The 22,847-nt window shown below is 44.8% G+C and overlaps 1 protein-coding gene across 3 annotated transcripts in view; it reads left to right on the plus strand.

The window, feature by feature from the left end:
* The window catches only part of Pitpnm3 (PITPNM family member 3), an 83,015-nt gene that overhangs the window by 11,515 nt on the left and 48,653 nt on the right, over positions 1-22,847 (plus strand). The window contains exons 2-3 of one of the 3 annotated variants that reach the window (XM_004857262.4): positions 2,246-2,341; positions 11,368-11,475. In XM_004857262.4, the coding sequence (XP_004857319.2) occupies positions 2,246-2,341; positions 11,368-11,475 (204 nt within the window). Of the gene's footprint in view, positions 1-2,245; positions 2,342-11,020; positions 11,046-11,367; positions 11,476-22,847 lie in introns of those variants that run through there. The other 2 variants (XM_021238045.2, XM_013076865.3) reach the window with 2 other exon arrangements.

The raw sequence follows: 22,847 nt of genomic DNA on the forward strand, positions 1-22,847 counted from the left end.
CTTATCCAGCCTCAAGCCTTGGTTCTATAGCTGACAAGAGCCACCATCTCCCGAGGGCCAGGCAGTGGGATGGACACTTTGGCGGCCGGTCTTGGTCAAATCTTGGTTAAATCAAACAGTGAGGCAAGGATCATGATACCTGTTTTGCAGATAAGAAAATGGAGGCTCAGAGGAGAGAACTTGCTTTGGGTTATTACAGTAAGGGGTAGACTTGAATCTAGGCTTGAGTCTCTCCAATGCTCTGACCTGGATGTTGAATTCTCATCCACAGCTGGGAGCTGATTTACATGTGACTTAGGAGCAGTCTTTGGAAGGGGTGAGTGGCAGGTGGGAAGCTTATACTCCCCAAGAATACACACCCACACATAGCCATGTGTATCCAGTGACAGATGCCTGTGTGATACTAGACACCGCTACACAGGATGTTTTCACAGCATAAAGATACCTAGACACTACTTTCTAGACCTAATAGGCAGATGGTTCTAGAACTCAGAGCTCTCAGCTGAGCCCGCAGGACCAGGGACCCTGTAAGGAGCCAGGGGCAGACTTCTGAGCCCTTGTCCAGCTGCCCAGCGGCAGGTGGGTTGGTTGTCATTGGCCGAAAGAGCAGGTGGCCAAGAGAGAAAGAATGGCGATCCCTTGTCCTGAGCTCTTCTGAGCACAGACACTAGATCCAGAAGGGTCGGTGCTCACTTTCTGCCTCTGTCATTTATTAGCTTTGAATCCTTGAGAAAATGCCTTCACATCTCGGAGCCTGTTTCCCTTGCTGTAAGGTGGACTTGTTATGCCTGCTCTGCTGAGCTTGGTTAGAATGATTTTCAGTGAGATTGGTGAAGCAGCCAATAGACTGTCTGCTAGCTCTCTGTGCATACTCAGCAGGCCCTGGTTATTCACTTGCTTGTTTGTCAAACACTCTTTGGCCATCTTCCATGCGGGATCATGTATTGGACCCAGAAAATACAGAGAAGTATAGGGTGGGGACCCACTGCAAGGGGACCTTGCTCTAGATCCCACCCTCATTGTTTGGTGGAAAATCAGTACATTGGTGGAAAATCAGTTGGAGGAAGAGGAGGAGGGAGCATCTTCCATCCAGAAGCTACATGAAGGCTGCTTCTTGACACACCCATTTTTATAGGTTCTTCTTTCTGTAAGAATGTGCAACTCCCCCCACCCTCCCGGGGTTGTTTTGAGTAGTCCCTGAATAAGGGCAGGGATGACCTAGGATCCCTTTGAAGCAAATTGAAGAGTACACGTTTAAAAACCCACGTAGGCATGATGTTTAAAAGCAAGGAGAATAACAGCAAACAAGGTAAAACATGCATTTGGGAAGATATTCAGATACTTATTTTGACCACAAAGGAGAGTCATAGCGACAAGGAGGATTTATCTGAGAGAAGTGTCAGCTATGAATTGGAGGTGAAAGGCAGACATCACGTTGGTCCAACATTTATAAGTAGAATGGGTGACCAAGTGCTTTTGATGAGTGTGGCTGAGTTTCCTCATCACTTTTCCTCTGTGGACACGAAATCCATACATGCGTGCCTGTTCAGTCTTTTAGCTGTAATGGCGTTGTCAGAGACATTTGTGGAAGGAGGAGGTGGCAGAGGTGGGAAGGGAGAGGTCTGAGTTCTCCCTAGCACTTGCCGCTGTGGAAATGATCTTGGTTGTGTGCAGGACATGTGATTTGCCAACTATGGCCAATAGAAAGTGAGCAGAGGTGTGTCATTTCTGGGCAGAAGCATTTAATACTGGATGTGATTTTCCATGCTCTTCTCCCTTACTTCAGTGGACCTTGAAGTCTTATGTTGAGAGGGTAACATCTTATGGTGATGGCCCCTTTGCATGACCAAGGTGAACAGAGCCCCCCTTCTTTCTGGTGTGTAAGAATTGTTACCTTAAACAGCTGAGATAATTTGATACCATAGCTCAGCTGGTGCTGACTGCTACCCTTTATCACCTTGGCTAAGTCTCTTAGCCAGTGATGGGGAAACTTAGAGCTTTCACTGGTAACAAATAGCCTGCTGGACACACTCACTCCTGCCCCATGGAATTTCCCCAGACAGAGTTTTGGGAACTGAACTGAAAGCATAAAAGTGGGAGCACTTGGTGAAGTCTGAGGCCGCAGCGGCAGAAGGCATAGACATGCAGGACGGGATTGACCCTGAGTCCAAGAGTGTCTGAGGCAGACTCTTTCATACTGGGACACTGTTACAGGCTTGACTAACAAGTGTGTTCACTTTGACAGGTGGCCCTTCCCCGAGCGGCGGTGCCCCCTGGCACCTTCGAAATGTCCTTAGCGATTCAGTGGAGAGCTCAGATGATGAATTCTTTGATGCTAGAGGTAAGTCAATGCTGTCCTCACACCTAGTGGGATCATCTCCCTAGAAGCCTAAGAAGAGGATTTGTGGTGGGAATTAGTATTCTTCCCCATCCAGACTTGCCCAATATGTGAGAGCCCAGAGGGCAGAAGCTCAGTATCCATCCATCCATCCATTCACTCTGAAATATTTGTTGGGCCCCTAATTTGTGCCAGGAGCTGTGCTTTGAGCATAGGACACTGTGGAATCCAATGAGCATGGTCACTGATCTCATCAGCTTATATTCTAGTGGAAGAGCAAACACCGGGCAATGACACAAAGGGAAATGCAGTTGCTGCTGGGAGATGATGGTATCGAGTAAACAATACTGTGCCAGCTGTTATGAGACAGCATGATGCAAGGACACCTACATTGGTGTAGGTGGGAGCTGGGTAGGTGAGGAGGGGAAGAGAAAGCCTTCTAGACAGACAAGATAGAAGAGATGATGGTGCTGGACTAGAAAAGACGAGGGGACGTTCCAGGCTCTAAAGGAAGACTCTCAGGGCAGTGGGGTGGTGAGCAAGGGGAGAGGAGTGAGAAAGGAGACTGCAGGGGCTGTGCTGACAGCGGTGTGCAGGTGGCTTCTAAGTTCATCCTTATAGGTGGGAGAGGAGCCAGGGTTAGAGGGCCCCTCGAAGTGACTGGGGAGGGATAATGGCATGGAAAATGGCGAGGAGATTAGCTTTGTGTCAAGGCAGTGGACAAGATGTGGAAAGGGGTGAGGCCCAAGCTGGGTTGGAAGAACTCGAAGCTTTCTAAGAACTGGAGGCTGAGAACTGGAGCGGCCATGTCAGGCAGAGGACTGTGTGAGCCAAGGCCTGTAGGTCCGTGTACATAGGGTAAGTGTGTGGGCAGCAGGAGGGAAATCAGCCTGGAATTGAGGCCCAAAGGCCCTCACTTGCCATGCCGTGCTGGGCTGGGTGGGACGGGGAGAGCCCTGAGGTTCTGCTCCCCAGCCCAGGGGGTCCCCAGTTGCCACTCTGAGAAGTCACCGCATTGAGGGTGTCGACTTACTCCCAAGATGAGGCCAGGTTTGGACTGCTTGGCAAATGAGTCTTGAAAGGCAAACAGAAGAAGTGCTAGGGAAACATCTGGACCCAGAGCAGGACCCTTAGGACATGGACTCAGCCATGCCATGGGCTTGCTCTGTGGTGCCAGATGGGTCTTTCTTCTTTTCTGGGCTCAGTTTCCATAGCAGTTCAGTGTCTCCCCAAATGGAGAATACTGTTTGGATGGTTTCTCAGGGAAGTATGGCTGGGGTAGGGGGAGCTGTTCCTGCTCAAGCTTCCCCCATTTCTGGTTGTGGGCGGAGAACCCCCTCCTTGACACCAGCCCCGCACCAGCCCATTTGAGGCCCATTTCCTATCTCCCATTGGCATTTGATTGGAGTGGCTGCTGGGGCTGTTTCTCTATAGCAACTAACCCACAGTGTGACGACAACAGCTTCAATATCTTGATGCTTAGAAGACTTTTATTTAAGACATTGCTGCAGTTTGTCAAGGCTCTGCACTCTCAGCTGAGATGATGGCTTGCTGTGGGAGGCAGGCAGCCAGGGGTGGCGTGAGGGTCAGCTCTGTCCCTGGGGGCCTTGTTCACCTGCTTTCTCTGCAGGCAGCTGTGGATCCTTCCTGCTCCTTCCCTGCTGGTTGCTGTCTTTGTCTCCTCTTCCCTGATCTCACTGTGATGAAATTGGCCTCATCCCTCATTCCTTTCTTCTTGATGGTTCTATTCCTTCCTTTGGTCCTATCACCTCTTTCTTTTCTTCTCTCCACTCCCCCAGGCACTCCTTCTGGGATGTGGTCTCAAACCCAGATCATTTCACAGCTGGGAGGCCCCTCAAGGTCTTTAAATCCAGCAATCCTGGCTTATTTTACATCCTGGGAAACTGAGGTCAGGGAAACTTATTCAGGGCCACACAAAGAGGCAGAGCATGAGCTACAGTTCCACCTCCTTCTTTCACTCTTTCAACAAGTAATTACTGAGCATCTGGCCATCAAGTTCCAAGCGTCAGTCTCAGTGTACCGGAAAAGAGACCACAGCTACTTAAAAAGTTAATCATTCTTAACTACCACCCGTTCCACTCCTGGGCAGTTATCTAAGAAAGAGAAAGTATATGTCCACCTAAACATGGGCTGATGAATTTTCTAACAGTTTTTTAAAAATTCTAGCCCCAAACTTAATGTACATAAATGAGTGAGTGAATAAACAAATTGTGGTACAAGAAGTACAAAAACTGATAGTATTTGCAACAGTCTGGACAAATCTCAAAATATTCGTGCTAAGTGAGAAAAGCCAGACTGAAACAGAGCCCACACTGTATGATTCCATTGATATCAAACCCTAGAAATACCGACTAGCCTGTACGGACAGGTGCAGATTGGCAGTCTCCTAGGGCAGGAAGCCTTGGAAGGAGGGATTAAAAAGGCAGGAGAAAACTTCCGGGGGGTGATGGGCATGGGCTCACTGTCGTGATTGGGGTGATGATTTCGCAGGTGTTTACATAGGTCAAAACTTATCAAATTGTGCATTTAAAATATGTGTAGCTTATTGAGTGTCCATTATAATTTTAATACTGTTACAAAACAGAACCTGTCCCCCCTATAACAAAGGGAATGTGAGAGAGTGGTTGGGGGATTGTAGGAGGTCCCCAGAGGATGTGGCCTGAGCTGAGCACTGAATAACAAGAAGTGAGCCATATGTGGATTTGGGAGAGAGTGTTCTGGACAGTGAGAAGAGCCAGCATAGAGTATTTACAGGAGGAATGAGCTTGATACCTCTGGGAAACAGCAGCAAGGCTGGTGTGGCCTGAGTGGGCAAAGAGGAGCCCTTTAGTGCTGCTGGCCCACTGTACCAGCAGGGAGAGGTAGGCCTGGACTCAGCCCTGGTGCCCAAGTCATGGCAGGCAGTCAGCATCCTTGGGTGTGCTTTTCTGTCCAGATTGGCCCACAGCACCTGTGTCCCTACCCCAGAGAAGGCCAGAGCCTCAGAACTCAGAATCTCTCGTGTAAGATGGACCTGTCAAATGGAACCATGCTTGGACCTTGAGTGACCAAGCCTCTTATTGTATGTGATGAAGACTTCTGGGTGATGGGTAGCCTAGCTGGAAACCACTGGTAAGAAGAGCTTAGTAGGCCAAGGAGGGAAGCTAAATTGTTAGGACAGCCCAGACTTCATAGGGTTCCTGCCTATGAGATGCTAAGCTCTAGAAAGTGAAAATGTCCTTTGGAGTCTCCATCCCTAAAAAGATGCAAGGTTGGCTGTAAACGGTCCCTTTGGTGTCAGATGACTTTATCTGGGATGTGGTTGGATATGTCAAGCTTAGGTCACTTTAGGGTCTGTTTCTATAGTAAAATGTGTCTTCCTTTAAAAAAGATCAGATACATCCTTAACTTTAATCTTCTTTTTATATTACTTTCTTTCTTTCTTTATTTGGTACAGGGGATTAAACTGAGGTCCTTGCGCCTGCGAGGCATGTGGCGGAACCACTGAGCTAAATCCCCGGCCCTTTAATCTTCTTTTTAAATGGAAAGAATACTCCAATTAGAGTTTTAATACCAGCCTACATCTAGTACCAACAAAGGCTTTTGTCCTGAACTTAACTGCTTAAAGATAGTTTCAGTGGAAGTGTCTTGAAATAGCAGACAAGAGATCTGAATTCCTGGTTCCCTGTCCCTGAGGTTCTGTCTTACTGTGGGCCAGTTGTGCAGCAATGCTTTTGCAACAAGGTGCTAGACTTGACCTTGAAGGCTCCAAACATTCCATGGAACACCCAAGTGGCCTTGCAAGGCCCTGTTGGCCACAGTGTCTGGGCTTGTTCCCTCACTGTAGTGGGGAATACTTGTTTTCTTCTGGTTTTCCTCTCTAGTATCTAAATAGCAGCCCCTCCCTTCATGAATATGCATAAACAGTCTGGACTTGACAGCTATAGGGAGGAAAACATTGGCAGGGCCAGTGATGGCGGATGTGGTGGTGGTAGTGATGGTGGTAGTGGAGCCCGAGTTTATTTTCAGGGCACATGTACCCCAGGGGGGTAGCTTAACCAAGAACAAAGCATGGGACTCCCTCTCCCAGCAGGGCAGGGGGACTGTGGGGGCTGGGAAACTTCTGCCATCACTTTTCCTGTGTATTCTCTGTTCTCCTGCTCTCAGTGTCTAGTCCCAGCTGATCTTCTTCCCCTGCCAGGTATGAGGCTGGGGCTTTTGGAGCTGGATGCTGGGTTGTACAGTTTGCTTATGGCTCCTACCTCTGGTTTCCCATAGCAACCAAGAGAGGAAGGTGATGAAGGGATAAATAATCCTATTTATACCAATTGCCCATTTTATGTACAAAGACTCTAATGCAAGGTTGGATCTCATAGAGAATAAGGAACATGGTCTAATTCTTCTCCTCCTGGACTGGGTTTTTGCTGTGATCACACAGTTTTCCACAGGTCTTCCAAGGTGGGAGAAGAGGAGCAGAAGAAGTGAGGTCAGAGGACCCAGGTCTTCATCAAGGTTGTGCCATTGACTGGCTGCTGTCTGACATCAAGCAGGTGTTGAGTCTTTGAGCCTTCAGTTTCTCCGGAAATTGGCAAGGATAGAATGGTTTGTCTCATGAGTGGAGAGGAAGGAAACCACTGTGGAAGCTGGGTGATTGTTCCTGGGGAATGGGGTCATCGCGGAAGTAAGCTGCAGGCATGTCATGGGCCCCTGGACCCCTACTGCTTTCCCCCCACCAAGGGAGGAAAGTGGAGACATGAATGACATGGGGCCAGCCCCAAAGGCTTCTGGGGATGGGCTGAGTGGGGGCTACCACAAGTGATAGAGGGAGAGTGGTGGTGATGGCTACAGTTGGGGGACAGGGGAGAGTGGTAAACAGTAAAGGGCAGAGTGGCACTTTTGTCCCAAAGGCACCACAGTGGTACACATTGAGGTCCTCAAAGAGAGTGGCCCAGGCACGTGGGCCTGATAATGGCTGGTAGTGGAGGGGCCATGTGCAGGAAGTGACAAAGCCCTTGCCTCCATGTGCTGGAGGTGAAGCCTTCTGGCACAGGACAAAGTGACTCTCCAAGTCCCATAGATCCCACAGAAACTGAGGCCCTGAGCAGGAGGAAGGATTGGCTTAGGGCCCTGAAGGTTCGACTTAAGGGTAGGTCCAGCCTTCAGCCAAGGTCAGAGTCAGGTTGAGGTCACAGCTATGTCTGAGGTGTAGGTGAGTGAGGCTCAGCCTGGAGCTTGGTCTGGGCAGGGGCTGAGGTTTAGTGGAGTGACATAGATGCCAAAACCATGTTCACAGCAGATGTCACAGGGAAATGAAATTCAGCATGCAGAGAACAGTGACAAAGGATGAAAAGCAAAGTCAACACCCAGGGTAGTTGTCCAGATGCAACTTCTCTGGCCTCAGTGGTTCCCATGAGGAGGTAACACTATAATGAGGGAAAAAAGAGTGGAGGCTCAGAGCTGAGCCACAGGACCCCTTTGCCTGAAGAACCCCCAAAAGAGACATTTAAGTTGCTGCCTCAGTGTGTGTGTGTGTGTGTGTGTGTGTGTGTGTGTGTGTGTGTGTTTGCTCTCAGGGGTAAGCCCATTGCTGCCAGAGAGAGGGCGAGAAAGAACATTTGAGAGACGGGGCACAGAGCAGCTGTAGAGACAGGAATGGAGTGATGGGGCTGGGAGAACAAGAATGCTAAGGAAAATATGAGAGAGCAGAGTGAGAGGGAACAAGAGTGAGAATGCAGAGACACACGCGCGCGCGCACACACACACACACACACACACACAGCAAGAGAGAAGCAGAGAGTTAAGAGGGTGACCCAGAGCAGAGGTTAGAGGAGCAAAGCCAGAGTGGGCAGGAAAGACTTGCATGGGTTGGGAATCCTAAAGAGTGGGATCCAGACAAAGAGAAACTCAAAGAGAGTGAGAGGGGTGAAAAAAGGGGCTCATCCACCCAGAGGGCAGGAGAGGGGTGCAGGGATGAGGAGAGACTTGGGGGCATGAGTGAGGCCATCCAGAGAGAGGGACTTGTACAGCAGAGGGTGCCAGGGAGCCTGAAAGAGAGACAGACAAAGGCAAGAACCAAGAGAGACAAATCCACAGAGAAGGACCCAGAGATGTGAGACACCAGTGTAGAGCAGTGCTTCTTTCCCTGAGAATCTGTGAGAGAGAGAGAGATATCTGATAGAAAGCCGGACAAAAGACCTAGAAGAAAGGATGGAGTTGGGTCATACACAGAATTAGGAAGAGAGAGGGATGGGGTGCACAGAAGTAGGCATGAGCAGGGCTCCAGAGCCCTGGCAGCCCCATGGAACTCCAACTGCCTCACCCACCCCTCGGAAAGAACTTACTCCATTGTAGAAAACAGGAACTAGCATATGCTGAGCTCCTACTGCATACGGAGCCATGGACCTAGAGCCTGGCTCTTTCACCTTACCATGCCAGAGTTATTTGCTACTGTCTCCTTCACACAACTGGCTTCCCACAGAAAGGAGGTTGTGTCTCACAGGTCATATAGTAGTAAGTGGTGGGGAATCTATTCGCTACAGAATTGATGTTCGGATGAATGAATGGATAGCTGCTTGCTTGAGTAACTGAATCAGGAGATAGAGAACTCAAGGCAGGTTTCAGGCTGATCCCGATTATCTCCTCTGGGACTAGGACAGAATGTCATAGATCAGACAATAATTGGACCCAAGGGAGAGCATTAGGGTGCAATACCACATGCTGCTGGTGGTAGTAGTGTGATGGTAGTACCCTCATGTGACATTGTCTCCATCTGTGCTTACACTATGTGCTTGGCACTCTTGCAAACATGTGACCTGCCTCTTCTCATTTAATCCTCACAGCTATCCTATATATAGGCACAATTCTAATATCATCTTGTAGATGAGGAAACTGAGGCTTATAAAACTGAATTGTCCAAGGTCATATAGCTGACACATGTGGGTTTAGGATTGAAAATAGTCAATCTAACACTGAAACGGAGCTTTTAACCTCATTACAGTTCTGATTCCCCAAGAACAATGCCCTTGTTTGTTTGTGCACATTTTGACTTGTATGGTTTTGTTTGAACTTACTTATTATATGTCCCCATGATGGCTTGCTAGAAAGAGTTAGTGCTAGAGTTGCTATTGCCATTTAAGGAATAAGAAAATAGAAATAGTGGTGGATGGGTGTGAGCACAAAGCTCACAGGTAACAGCATCTGCACTGGAACTAGGTCAATGCTCTTCCCAGGACAGAAGGCTGCTGCTAGATATAAACTAGTCCCCAGATTGTGTGTCCCAGGCTTAGGAAATAGGTGTATGTGTGTGCTTGGTTGGAGCGCTGAACAGCCCATGTAGGATGTCCAAGGCAGGGTATCAGAAAGGCTGGATTTCAAGACTCTTGAAATAGTACATCTAGGTTTGAATCCTGGCTCTAGCCAATGACTTCGGGCAAGAATTACTCGAATACTCTGTACCTCAGTTTCCTTGTCTATAAAGTAGACAGTAATAATTTCTTTTTTTAGTATTTGAGTTAATACTTGTAAATAAATTATACCAGTCTCACAGGGTAGTGAGGTTTCATAAGTATTCTTAAATCAATCAAAGATATTAGTAAAATAAGGCAGGAGGAGGTGTCCTAGCAAGGAATGGGTTCTGGATTACTGAGTTTGAGTGAATCAGAATGGTGGACAGCAGCACTCATTGCTGGATAAAGTTCTTGCCGATGAAAATGGTGTCACCCCTGTATTTATTTATTTATTTATTTATTTAAATTGGGGATCAAACCCAAGGGTGCTCTACCATTGAGTCACACCCTTAGCCCTTTTTATTTTTTATCTTTTCCTTTTTTTTTGCAGTAGAGAAGATTGAACCCAGAGCCTTTGCCCTGAGTTACATTCCCAGACCTTTAAAAATTCTTTTGAATTTTAATGTAACACAAGTAGATATTAATGAAGAAAATATTAAAAAATACCATTTTCTATGAAAAAATAAAACAGAATTTCATAATGAAATAATTAGAGAATAACAATGGTTAATATCCTGTGTCACGATCTTAAAAGAGTGGCCAAAATGTTACTCAGACCTTTTTATTTTTATTTTGAGACAGGGTCTTGTTAAGTCACTAAGCTTTTTTTTTTATTGTTTTATTTTATTGGTACATTTTAGAATTTGTACCTGTACATGATATATCTTGCTAAGTCACTAAGTTCCCCAGGCAGGGCTTGAATTTGCAGTCCTTCTGCTTCAGGCTCCTGGCTTCATTGTTTATTCTTAATTATCATGTACTTGTCTCTGAAGGAGAGGAGAAAGCTCTTCACGAGGAAGCCCTGTCTCTCTGGGAATGGAGACAAGGAGAAGAGCACTCATTACTATGGGTCTGTTGTTGAAGAAGTGTCCCTTTCAGGATGTAGAACTGTACTGTACCATAAGTGTGTTGGGGGTAGGGGACCCACAGACTTGTATTCAGAGTGGTTTGGGAATGTGGCTTCTGCAGTCCCCTTACTCCAGAGCTGCTCTTGTCCCCTTAAACCTAGATCCACCCAAATCCTCTCATATGAAGAAATAATTGCAGTGATTATCCATGAGCACTTCATATGCACTAAGACTTTTATATCTGTTATCTCATTTAATCCTCACAACTCTATGAGTTGGTCATTACCAGTCGTGTTTTACAGATGGGAAAATTGAGACTTGAAGTCCAATGGAAGACCACTGGCAAGTGAGGAGGTTTGGCCTTTTTTCTCAAACACACTGCCTTTCAAGAAATATTACTCTTGGTGCAGGAATGGAGCCTTCTGTGGGTTTTCAGCATCTCTAATGATTGCTCTCTTGCTACTTTCTTTTGCTGTAACACGTGGGGGCCCAGTAGGGTACAAGAACAATGCTGCCCTGCAGTTTCCATCTATAACCCCAGACATCTTCAATTGAGGTAGTTCAAGTCTACCTCAATTCATGGACAAAATAAGTGTTCCCTGACATCACAAACTCCTGTTAGGGTCATCTGTACAGAGCCCTGCCTGCTCATGCCCTTCTCTGCTTCTTCCCACAGAGGAGATGGCAGAAGGGAAGAATGCCATCCTCATCGGAATGAGCCAGTGGAATTCAAATGACCTGGCGGAACAGATTGAGACCATGGGGAAGCTAGATGAGCATCAAGGTGAGATTCAGCCTCTCTCATGACCAGGGTGTGCACATAGCTGTGTTATAGAGTGGAGGTAGGGCTGCCAACTGGGGCTTGGACTTGAGTGTTCTATGAAGAGTCATCTGTCTGGTTGTCTTCCTTCACAGCATCCCTGAATTCTGTCACCTGCAGAAACCCTTTGGGGAGCATCTTTGGGGTTTTATGTAGCAAAACTTCAGGGTATTTCTCCAGGGATTCTTTGGCCTACAGAATGACCACTTGGGATCATAGATAATTAAAGGCAGGTGCTGGTCCAAGCTCCTTCCCCTGCTAGGTCTGTGGGATTGGAATCTGCTGGATAAGGGAGGTGGCACCTGGAGGAGCCTTTGAGCATGGACAGGAGCTAAAGTGTTAGGGGAGAAGGACAGCAGTGAGGATCTGGACTTCTTTTGGCTGAGCTGTTGAAGGAAGAATGCATGGTCGAAGATTCATCTGGTGAAAGTTTTTTATGAAGGGACTTTGGTCCGGGGACTTCATCAGCAGATAAAGCTTATCTTTTTAGGGATCCAGCCATCTATCCATTTATCCATTTTAAAAATCACCAACTGAATGTGTATAGAACATCTGCTGTGGGTAAATGCTTGGCAGGAGGGATCACAGGTGATTCAGCTGAGGCTTCTGCCTTGTGATGCAGGACACAGTGTATGTCAAGACATAGGCATCGGACTTAAGCTGAGGGTTGTTGGCTTAGAGGAGTGAGGCAAGACTTTTGGAAGAAGGCATAGGAGAGGATCAAGGTGATGAATTTAGGCTTTGAAAATCAAGTGGAGGATATAGTTAAGGAGGTCATAAAATTTGGGTTGACATGTGGCTCAGAGATCCTCAGTTGAAGGGTGCATTTGATTAATGTTGCATTGGAGTGAGAACCAGAGCCATAGCTAGAACCCCATCTAGGATTCTTTTTTTTTTTTTTTTTTGTACTAGGGATCGAACTCAGGACCTTGCTCTTGCCTGGCAGACATGGCACCATTGAGCTAAATCCCCAGCCCTAGGATACTACCTTTTTAACCTGTTCTCCTCAAGCCAATTTTCCCTATGCCCTCTGCACATACTCTTCTTCCTTTCGTTTTTTCTCATGTCTTGTCTTGTTAGTGTTGCTATGACAGAATATCCGACACTGGGTAATGTATAAGGAAAAGTTTGTTTGACTCATGATTCTGGTGGCTGGAAAAACCAAACAGTATGATATTGGCATCTGGTGAGGGCCACTGTCTGCTCCACAGCATGGCAGGTAGCATCGCAGGATGGGAACAGGTGAGAAAGTGGCAAGTTTTATTAATGTGAGCAGAGGAGGTTACATGGCAAGAGAGGAAGTAGGAAACTGGGGAGGGGCCAGGCTTCCCCCTTTTTTTTTTATCATAACCTGCTCTCATAGTGACTTACCCACTCCTTTGAGACCTATCCCGCCCCACAAGACCAGGATCAAGCTTTTCACAAGGGCAGTTCTGATTCAATCATCTCCTACTAGGCTCCACCTCTTAAAGGTCCTATCACCTCTCAGTATTATTATATTGGGAACCAAACCACCAACACATGAACCTTTGGGACAAACTACATCCAAAGCATAGCTTTCATTTCCTGTTTTCCTTCCTTTCTTGGCTTCATCAGATAGCCAATAAGATGGTCCTGGTTCAGCCCAAGAGGATGGCCATCTTGTCCTAGCATCTGCTCCACTTCTTATCCCTCACCCCTGCCTCCTTGGTTCAGGGTGCTCCTTGTGCCAAAGCACCCATTCTGAAAAATGGACGGACCTGGGACGATTTTCCCATTTTACAAATGAAGAACTCAAGAGAAGCTACATTTTACCCACAGTTCTCCTAGGCTCCTGACTCCCAGTCTAGGACCTCTCCTCCCAGACTAGACTGGGAGTTGGCTCAATTTGGGCCCCATAAAGTTTAGGGCCAAGAAACCCTGAGTCTTATAAGGAAAGGCACCCTGACCCACTGTCACATCCAAGGAAGAGCCAGCTCAGCACCTGGCCCTCAAGGCCAATCCAGAGGCAATGTCCTCTTCATAGCCATGTATTTGCAAATGGGTCATTGGCCTGTTCTTCCTTCACCCCACAAACCCTTGAAGAGACCGAGGATTCCATATCCCGCTCCCTGACCATGCTCGGTACCACAAAAAGACAAATCCAGATTTGTGCTTACCACTCATCTGGCCATCCTCTTCTTGCTCCCACCCCCACTTGTCTGCTGAGGAATATCTGACTCAGACACAGTGTCAACTCAGGAGGGGGTGAGCGGGAGGCACTGTGAGCTAGGAGAGCCAGAGGGAGGGAGAGAAGGAAGCAGAAGGGGAGGCCATGGGAGAGGCGAAAACAGCAGCTTTGGAAGGCGAGAGGTTTGGGTTACAGCTTCAGGCATGCCGCTCCGTGGCTTTGTGGCCAGGGAAAGTCACATTCCTCTATCTGCAGAGTAGGGTACTAGTACAAAAGTTACGAGGATGAAATGAGACAATGCTTGCAGAATGCATTCAGTAATAGTTAATTACAGTGCTGAAGGAGGAGGATAAGACTGAACAATCTCGCATAAGAACAGCTCTAAAAGATGCTTTGTGGTACTGATACTCAGTTGCATTAGGGCTGTGCTTGCCTGAGTCCAACAGCTGACGTTGTGTCCTCCTAGAACAGAATAGGGAAAAGGAGGCAGGGAATAAAGGCTGAAGAAGAGCAAGTCAGCAGATTTCCAGGGTCTTCTGTATCCCATTCCCCATGAATTCTTAATGTGAAATCCTGCAACACGACAGAACACTCAGATTAATTTCTTTCATTTCAATGATCATTTATGGAGCCCTCACAGGGGTCCAGTCTTGTGCTGGATGTAGGAGAAGTAAAGATGAACAGGGTGGCATTTCACTGTCACTTTGTAGGAGCCTGTAGCAGAGCCCAGGTAACAGCAATAAGACAGGCTGAGCAAAGGCCCAGAAGAGGGAGACTCTGGGGAATATTTTGGGGAGAGGAAATACTGAAAACCCTTTGCTGCAAAAGTCTGCAAGACAAATTGGTGGTGTAAACAGAACTGACACTTTTGCCTCCTTTAAGTTCCCTGCCCTTAAATTAAACACAGGACTCACCCCAGGGGATGTATTTCCTCTATGGGTGCTTCAGATACCTCTCCCAAAGACCTCTCTCTGGGGCTCCAGACCCTTATTTTTTGCAACATCCTTCCTGTATGTCGTAGAGACACCTCATGCTCCACAGATTCCTCATGGGGCTGACCTTCTTCTTCTGAAACCTGAATTGTGTTTTAGAGTCCCTCTTCTCTCTCCTTAACTACTTAAATCATATGTCACATGACACTTTCTGGTTGTTCTGATAACTGGCTCTGAGGGTGCTGATCCTGGGTAGTGTGTGCATATGCATGCCAACCATCCCTTGTCGGTTTTGTTTCTTCGTTATTTATTGTGAACTCATCTTGCTCACTCCCATTTCTTTTCTGTGGAAGTCTGGTGCCCTACACTGTGCAAATGTCCTCCATCATAGAATTGGTCTTGTGTATCTTTCTGCTGGGCTGAAGTATGTCCTTCATCTTGTATCTTTTGTAGGCTAAATTTATAGTTTAGGGTTTCCACTCTACTTGGGTGTTATAAATTTAGACCCTACACCCATATGTGGCACAGGCTTAGGGTGTTAATTACTCATGTGTGACTTTTTTCTTTCTCACTGTCTGTGAATGGTTTCTTTGCTGCTGCCCCTAAGGAATTTTGCATACATGTGTTTCTTTATGGACGGAACAGTCCTTCAAGGATCCCTACTGGAAAGGGAGCCCCACCACTTCAGCTCCTTGCCACCCACAGGATGAGGTCAAGTCTGTGCTGTTGACAATTCAGCTCCTAGCCCCTGTTTCTAGAGCCTTCATCCCTTGGATTTGGGACCCTGGGTCTTCTCTTGGTTCTGCTTTCCTCTCCCATTATAGTTCTCTCATTGTGTCTGGTGTTTGTTTATTGTACATTCTGTATTTTAAGCTTAGTTATGCATTTAGATTCTTTGATGCTTTATTGCCCAGCATATAAATATTTTAATGGAAAGGGATCCTTCAGCATTTGGTCAATGTACCTTATTTAGTATTACTGTTATTTGACAATTGCGTGTCTTGTTATTTTTCACTTAAAAGTTTTGATTGTGGTAAAGCAGTCAAACATGTAGCTTAAAATTTACCTTTTAAACCATTTTAAGTGTATAGCTCAGTGGCATTAAGTCACCTGGATGTACAGCCATTACCACCATTCAGCTCTATAACTCTGCCATCATCTCACACTGAAACTCTGCACCATGGAATACTAATTCTCCATCCCCACCCTGCTCAGCCCCTGACAACCACCATTCTACTTTCTGTCTCCATGAATTTGACTTCTCTAAGTACCTCACAGAAATGGGATCAGATAGTATTTGTGCTTTTTGTGTCTTACTTCTTTCACTTAGCATACTGTTTCAAGATTCATTCATGTTGCAGCATGAATCAGTACTTCATTCCATTTTGTGGCCAAATAATTTTCCATTGTATATACCACAATAAGTTTTTCAGTTTATTTGTTGATAGACATTTGGATTGCTTTCATTTTTTGTCTATTGTGACTAATGCTGCTATGAAGATTAGTATACAAATATGAATGTTATTTCTTGAATTCATTCTTCCTGGGGGGGAAAATCAAACAATACAAATAAGATTCAAGTTTTTCTTAGCTGTTCCTTCAGTTGCAAACCCCACTGCAGAGTTTATTATTCTCCCGGGGGAAAAAAATTCAAACCAAACAATACAAATAAAACCATCTTTGCTAATATTTATACTACTTACTTATTTTTCTTTTTAAATTGCATTGTATAGCCACCTTAGAATTTTGTCTGTCACATTTATGCCCATCACCATAAGACAGAGATCTACTTTTAATCCTAAAAGCCATAATTAACAATAAAAATATAACATAAATGTGTAAAATAAATTCAGAAATTGCATAGGCTCTCCAGATCAACATCTAATAATAGAAGTGATAGCAGGCTTTCTTGTTTGATCCTGAATCTAATGATATAATGGAAATATTTTAATATTTCACTAGTATTACCCTTGCCCTAGAGTTTTAAAAATATCCTTCATCAATTTGAAAAAAATTCCTTGCTTAAAAGTTATGTCTTTTCTCATTTCCTCTGTTGTTTATCTGTATCCATTAACCTCTCTCTCATTCTCAATATTATACCAAAGATTTACCTATCTTAGTGATTTTTCAAAGAAATAGCTCTTAGTTTTATTAATTGATTCTATCTTTCTACTTAATTGATGTAGATCAGTAATGGTGAACCTTGTGGAGCTTTCAGTGATACACACAGCTTGCTGTAGCACGTGCCATAGGTTTGCCACCACTGATATATATTAATTTTTTTTCCTACATTCTTGAGACTCATATTATTTATACTTTTCTAAATTCTAGACATTTTAAACTTTCTCGTTACCTAATTCAGACATTCCTTGGAGGATTCCAGCATCGTATTCAACTGTTACTTTATTTTTTGGTTTGTTTTGATAAAATTTGCAAAAGAAAAAATTTTTAATCTTTTCCTTAAAGGGCACCCCAAAACTGTTTAAGCTTTGGACTCTACAAGACCTGGAGGCAGGCACTTTGGTCATATTCTATAGTTTTGGATAAGTGACCCTCTCACTATCACTCATTTTTAAGTAGTTCAAAGCCTCTGTATTTCTCCTCTGTACCCAAAGAGCTATTTAAAACCATTTACAAAAACACTAGTGAATAGATTTTGTTTTGTTAATTTGCAATTTTATTCCATTGTATTTGAAGAATATGATCCTTAACTGCCATTCTTTTGAAGTTTTCTTGTCTGAAACACATTGTGTGTGTGTGTCTGTGTTTGTTTCCTCCCATTTTGTGAATTATCTCTACATTTTCCTGATAATATCTTTTGAAGCACAAATTTTTAAAATTTTGATGAAGTTCAATTTATCTATTTTTATTTTATTCTCTGCTTTTGTTGCCATTTGTAGGAAACCATTGCCTAATCCAAGAACAAAATAAAACCTACCTCTGTTTTAAGAGTTTTATAGTTATTATTAGGTATGCGATCCACTTTGAGTTTTTTTGTGTATGTTATGAAGTAGGAATTCAACCTCATTCTTTTGCATATGGTGAAATAATTGTCCCAGCACCATTTACTGAAGGGCCCATTCTTTCCTCCATTGCATTGTTTTGGCATCCTTGTCAAAAGCCAACTAATCATAGACATAAGGATTTATTTTTGGACTCTCAGTTCTATTCTACTCATATATATGTACCAGCATACCAGGCTTGCAATGAATTTGAAATTAGGAAGTGGAAGTCTACCAACTTTTTCTTTTGCAAGCTTAGTTTGGCTATTCTGTGGTCCTTATATTTCCATGTGATTTTTAGGATCAGCTTGTGAATTTCTACAAAAGAGCTAGCTGGATTTTGATAGGGATTGTGTTGAATCTGTAGATCAATTAATTCATAAACACGGAATGTCTTTACATTTATTTAGGTCTTCTTTAATTTTTTTTCAAAGATATTTTTATAGTTTTCAATGTACAAGTCTTACAATTGTTAAATTTATTCCTAAACATTTTATTCTTTTTGGTCCTATTGTAACTGGAATTGTTTTCTTAATTTCATTTTCAGGTTGTTTTCATGGAACTGTATGGAAATACATTTTTTTTTCCAGTACTGGGGATCGAACCCAGGACCTTGCACTTGCAAGGCAGGCATAGCGCCACTGAGCTAAATCCCCAGCCCTGGAAATAAATTTTTATATACTGAACTTATAGCTTACCACTCTACTCAATTCAATTATTACTTTTTTTTTTTTGAGAGGGCTTCCCCAGGACTTTCTATGTATGAGATCATGTCCCCTCCAAGTAGAGGTAGCTTTACTTGTTCCTTTCCAATCTGCAAATCTTTTATTTCCCTTGTTGCCTAATTTCCCTTACTAGGTCCTCCAGTATAGTATTAATAAAAGTGGTGAGAGCAGGCGTTTTGTCTTGTTCCTGATCTTAAGGGGAATATTTTTAGTCTTTCATCATTAAAAATGATGTTAACTGATTTTTTGGTAGATGTCCTTTAGCTGTTTGAGGACATCTTTTATTCCTAATTTGTTATGTGGTTTAAAAATGATTATTATGAAAAAAGTTAGATTTTGCCAAAAGTTTTTTCTGCATATCTATCAAGATGCTTACCTAGTTTTTGTCTTTTAATCTATCTGTATACTGTATTACGTTGGTTTTCATATGCTGAATAATCTTGGATTTCTGGAATAAATTCTACTTGGTACTTGACAGATCTTGCTGTGTTGCTAACCTTTTATGCTCAGGATTTGCATGTCTCTTCCCAGATAATTTATACTGGTAGTCTATGAGCTGTCACTTAAGGAACTATTTGCAATCAGAGATATTCTTGTTCCTGAAATAAACTTTGTGTGAGCAGGATTACATTGTCATTGACAGCAGGGAGGCAATCATTGTCTAGATCTCCCTGATCAATTTCTCTACCTCTTGCTTTTCAAAGAGCTATTTTTTCCTCCTGTTCACCCCCAATTCTGGTTTATGTCTTTGCAAGCATTTACATGGTTTCCAAAGAGTGGTCCCTGGACCAATAACATTAGCACCACTTGGGAACTTGTTAGAAATGTGAATGATAGAGCTCTACCCAGACCTACTGAATTAGTCAGATTCTGGAAGTAGTGCTCAGAATCTCTGTTTTAATTAGTTCTCAAAGTGATTCTGATGCACATTAAAATTTAAGAATGATTCAGAATTACGACACTAAGTTGGTCCAAGGAAACCATAGGTCTGTTTCCTTGTACTCTCTTTTCTTCAGTCTTGGAGTTTGATATCCTTCTTCCACAGTGCTGGTTTTCCTTTAATATTTATCAATATTTGGATTTGTACTCCACTTTGTATTTGCAGCTCCCTGTTAGCCTAATTCTGAGTGATGTGATCTGTCTGTTTACGACAACCTGCTGTCATCTAATTATTAGGGCTGGTGGGAAATACTACTGGATGGATTGAGCTAGTAGCTTCTGATTTATTCCTCTAAGGTATTTCCAGCCTCCCAGGGTATCCTAACTCTCAAACATCCATTGTTTTCACACTTGTGGACAGATGTCTTTGCTTGGCATAAACGGGGGTCAGAGAAGGACCAAAGCACTGGCTTATCAGCTGCAGAAACCCGGATAATTGTAAAAGCTTCAGTTGCTCTCATGCCTCTGAGCTGCCATCACCTTGACCACAGACTTTCTTCTTTTTTATTTCCATTTAGTTTATTGGTACATTGTAGGTATACAGTACAGTTATGTTCATCACTGGCATCTTGTACCTTTGCATGATGTATCTTGGTTATTTTTTCCCCATTCCCCTGCCCTCCCTTTACCCCCTCCACCCTTCCCTATTTACAAAGACTTTGTTTCCATTTTTTCCTTTTCTCATGTTCTTTCTTTTCCCTTCTTTCCTTTCCCCTACCCCTCCCACTTCCCCTACTCCTTTAGACCTTTTCTTCCTAGTTCACATTATCAGTTATACATTTTGATCCTTATTTATACTTTTACTTTTCACACCAGAGAAACTATTCGGTACACAGACCTTCTTTTTGCAGGATTGAGGTTGTGCTTTCCTTTCTCCTGAGCTAACTCTGTAGGCATTTGACCTTTGTGGTCGCACAAAGTTCCACATTTTGAAGGGTCCACACCTGATTTTATGCTCTGCTATCATCATCTCAAGATTCATAGTGATTGTCAATAAGGGACCTCACATTTTCACTTTGCACTGGGCTCTGTAAATTGCAAAGCCGGTCCTGCTTCCTTCCATCAGATCTTCCTGGCTTTTCTCTTTTGGGGGTGCCATGTAACTTTGGTCTGTAAAGGATATTCCTTTTTATTTTATGCTATTACTGGAGATTAATTTACATGAAACTAATTGAAGTTACTGTCTAGGGATTTGGGTCAGAATGAAACATTTGGATTATGTAGTCCTAGTTTACCATCTTCATGCGATCCTACTGTGCTGCTTATAAATTAGAAGCTCAGTAGTATCAGTCTGCTATGGAACTGGCATCTGTGTCTTTGATGATTAAAGAATGAAGTATAAATCCCCAGCCTGCCATGTAAGGCCATCCGCAATTTGGTTCCAGACTTTCTTCTAACAATTATAATTTTCTAGGGTTAGTAAGTTCCCTATTACTACAGTAATCAGATTGCCCTGGGACAGCTACCTTAAGGGTCATTTTAAAAGAGCTGTCAAATCATTGCTATATCCTGTGATCACAAGACTGCCCTCTGACTCCATCTGCATTTCTTCTGAGTCACTCCCCCGCTTCCAATTATTCTATGTTCTAGTCAAATGGCCAAGGATTGCTTGCTGACCCTCAAGCCCATGTGGAGCTCTTTAGCTTCCTGCCTTGTCTTTGCCCCACCTTCCCTGACTTCATCTCCTGCTCTCATCATCCTATGCAAGTCTTCCAGGAGACCTCCCTGATGGCCCACCCTCTCCTGGAACACCCCTCCCCCATCCAGCACAGAGTTGGTCCTTTGTCTGCAGCGCCTACTTGTCTGCTTACAATTGTGCTTTCTGGGTGTATGCTTCTCCTCACTTTTTGACACCAAAGCAGTTAAGGACTTCCTGCATCCACACAACCCATCACCCCCTTACACTCCAGTCTGCATCAGACTCTGTGCTGGTCAATCCATGTGAGTGACTCAGATTTGACAGATGGCTCAGCCTCAAGTCCACATGTGGCAGTGACAGTTCAATGAGCTAACAGCTCTAATGAGTAGGAAGGAAGTACAGAGGGATTCCAGGAAATGTAAGGCTGAAGCTGAGACGCAGGGGTCCAGGAGGCTTTTCTGGGGCCAGCCCAGACCAAGCGAGTCACAACGGGCAGAGGGAATAGCAGGTACAAAGATGTGGAGAGAGGCATGAGAAGTGGGGAGATTTGGGGGGCCACATGGGGTTTGTTTGCGCCAAAGCTGGGATATGAGGTGTTGTGCGGGGATAAAAAGGGATGGGAAGGTCCCAGTGAAGATGCAAGGGCAGAAAAGCTGAAGCTGAATGCCGTGAATGCCAGGTTGAGGAGTTGGAGCCTTCTCGTGAGTGACCCTGAGGCTCCATAGACTGAATTAAGCAGGGCTGTAATGACCACTTTTTAGAAAGATTTTTCAGAAGCTATTGTGGAGAATAAATTGAAGAGCCAAGGAATGACTGTAGTTGTCATAGGCTGAGTGAGAGGTCGTGAACTTGAATGTTGACTTGCAGCTCAGCAGAGACTCAGCATTTGGGGACACCTGAGCAGGAGGGAGCATATGAGTCTTTCTTCTCCCAGCCAGGGTTCCTGAGCTGAGGTCCTGGCTGTGCTGGAGCCTGCTCCCAAGGGCCAGGTAGGGGAAGCTCAGGACAAACACTGGCCTCAGCTATCCCTGGGGCTGCTCCAGTGAACTTCTCAGATACTCTCTGGTAGAGCAGGAGGAGGATTCCCAATTCCTTCTTATCCAGGACCCAGTCTTCAGAATTCCTCCCTCAGCAGCTATGGAACTCTTGTCTTGGATGAAGACTTTCTCATTTCTGGGCTTATTAAAAGTGATCCTGCTGGTGGCTACACTTTCTGCTTCCCTTGCTTAGGGGAGCTCACAATTTGCTAGAAGGGGGGTCAGAAGAGGAAGTAGAAGATCACTCAGGAAGCCCTTAGCAGGTTCACCCAAGACTCCCAGGGCTGTGTGAGTGCAAGGACTAGCACAATTCTTGGGGTGGCCATGAAAGGCTCTTCTGTGTAGCTGTCCTGTGTGCAGAGCTGCTGGCAGCTTTGTGAGTGAAGCCAGCTCTAGCTGAGGTGAGTCTGTGGGGCCCAAGGGCCCTGCAAAGCTCTAGGACAAGTGAGGTCTCATTTAGGCAGCAGCTTAGCCAGCTGCACGTTTAGTTAATCGCTGTCATCCTGGGATCCTGCTAATCAGGAAGCCAGGAGTTCACTACCAATTCTTCCTCTTGATAGTGGCAGCTTCCAGGGAAAATGGAGCTGGCCTGGGCTGAGCAGCAGGACCAGCTTTATGTTATCTGGACCCCACACATATGTAGTCAAATATCAAGCTAATTCTTGCCCAAATGGATGGCCTCATCAGCTCCCCAGGCCCTGGGGATGCCTCACTGAGCTTTGCTTCAGAGGAGACAAAGCCGAAGGGAAACACGGGGCAGTTGGTCCTGGCCTCTGGATGCTTCTCCTCAGTACCCCTTGCAAACAGCCCCTGCTCCACACCCCTCTCCCACAGCTCAGCTGCTGTCTTGTATCAGCCTCTTCTGCCTCCACACATCGGGCTCTCCCAGGAGCCTCTGCCTAGGAACACCAAA

Source organism: Heterocephalus glaber, unplaced genomic scaffold (assembly GCF_053883595.1).
Source record: "Heterocephalus glaber isolate CG9 unplaced genomic scaffold, H.glaber_assembly_v1.0 deba00001564, whole genome shotgun sequence".
Taxonomy (NCBI): Eukaryota; Metazoa; Chordata; class Mammalia; order Rodentia; family Bathyergidae; genus Heterocephalus; species Heterocephalus glaber.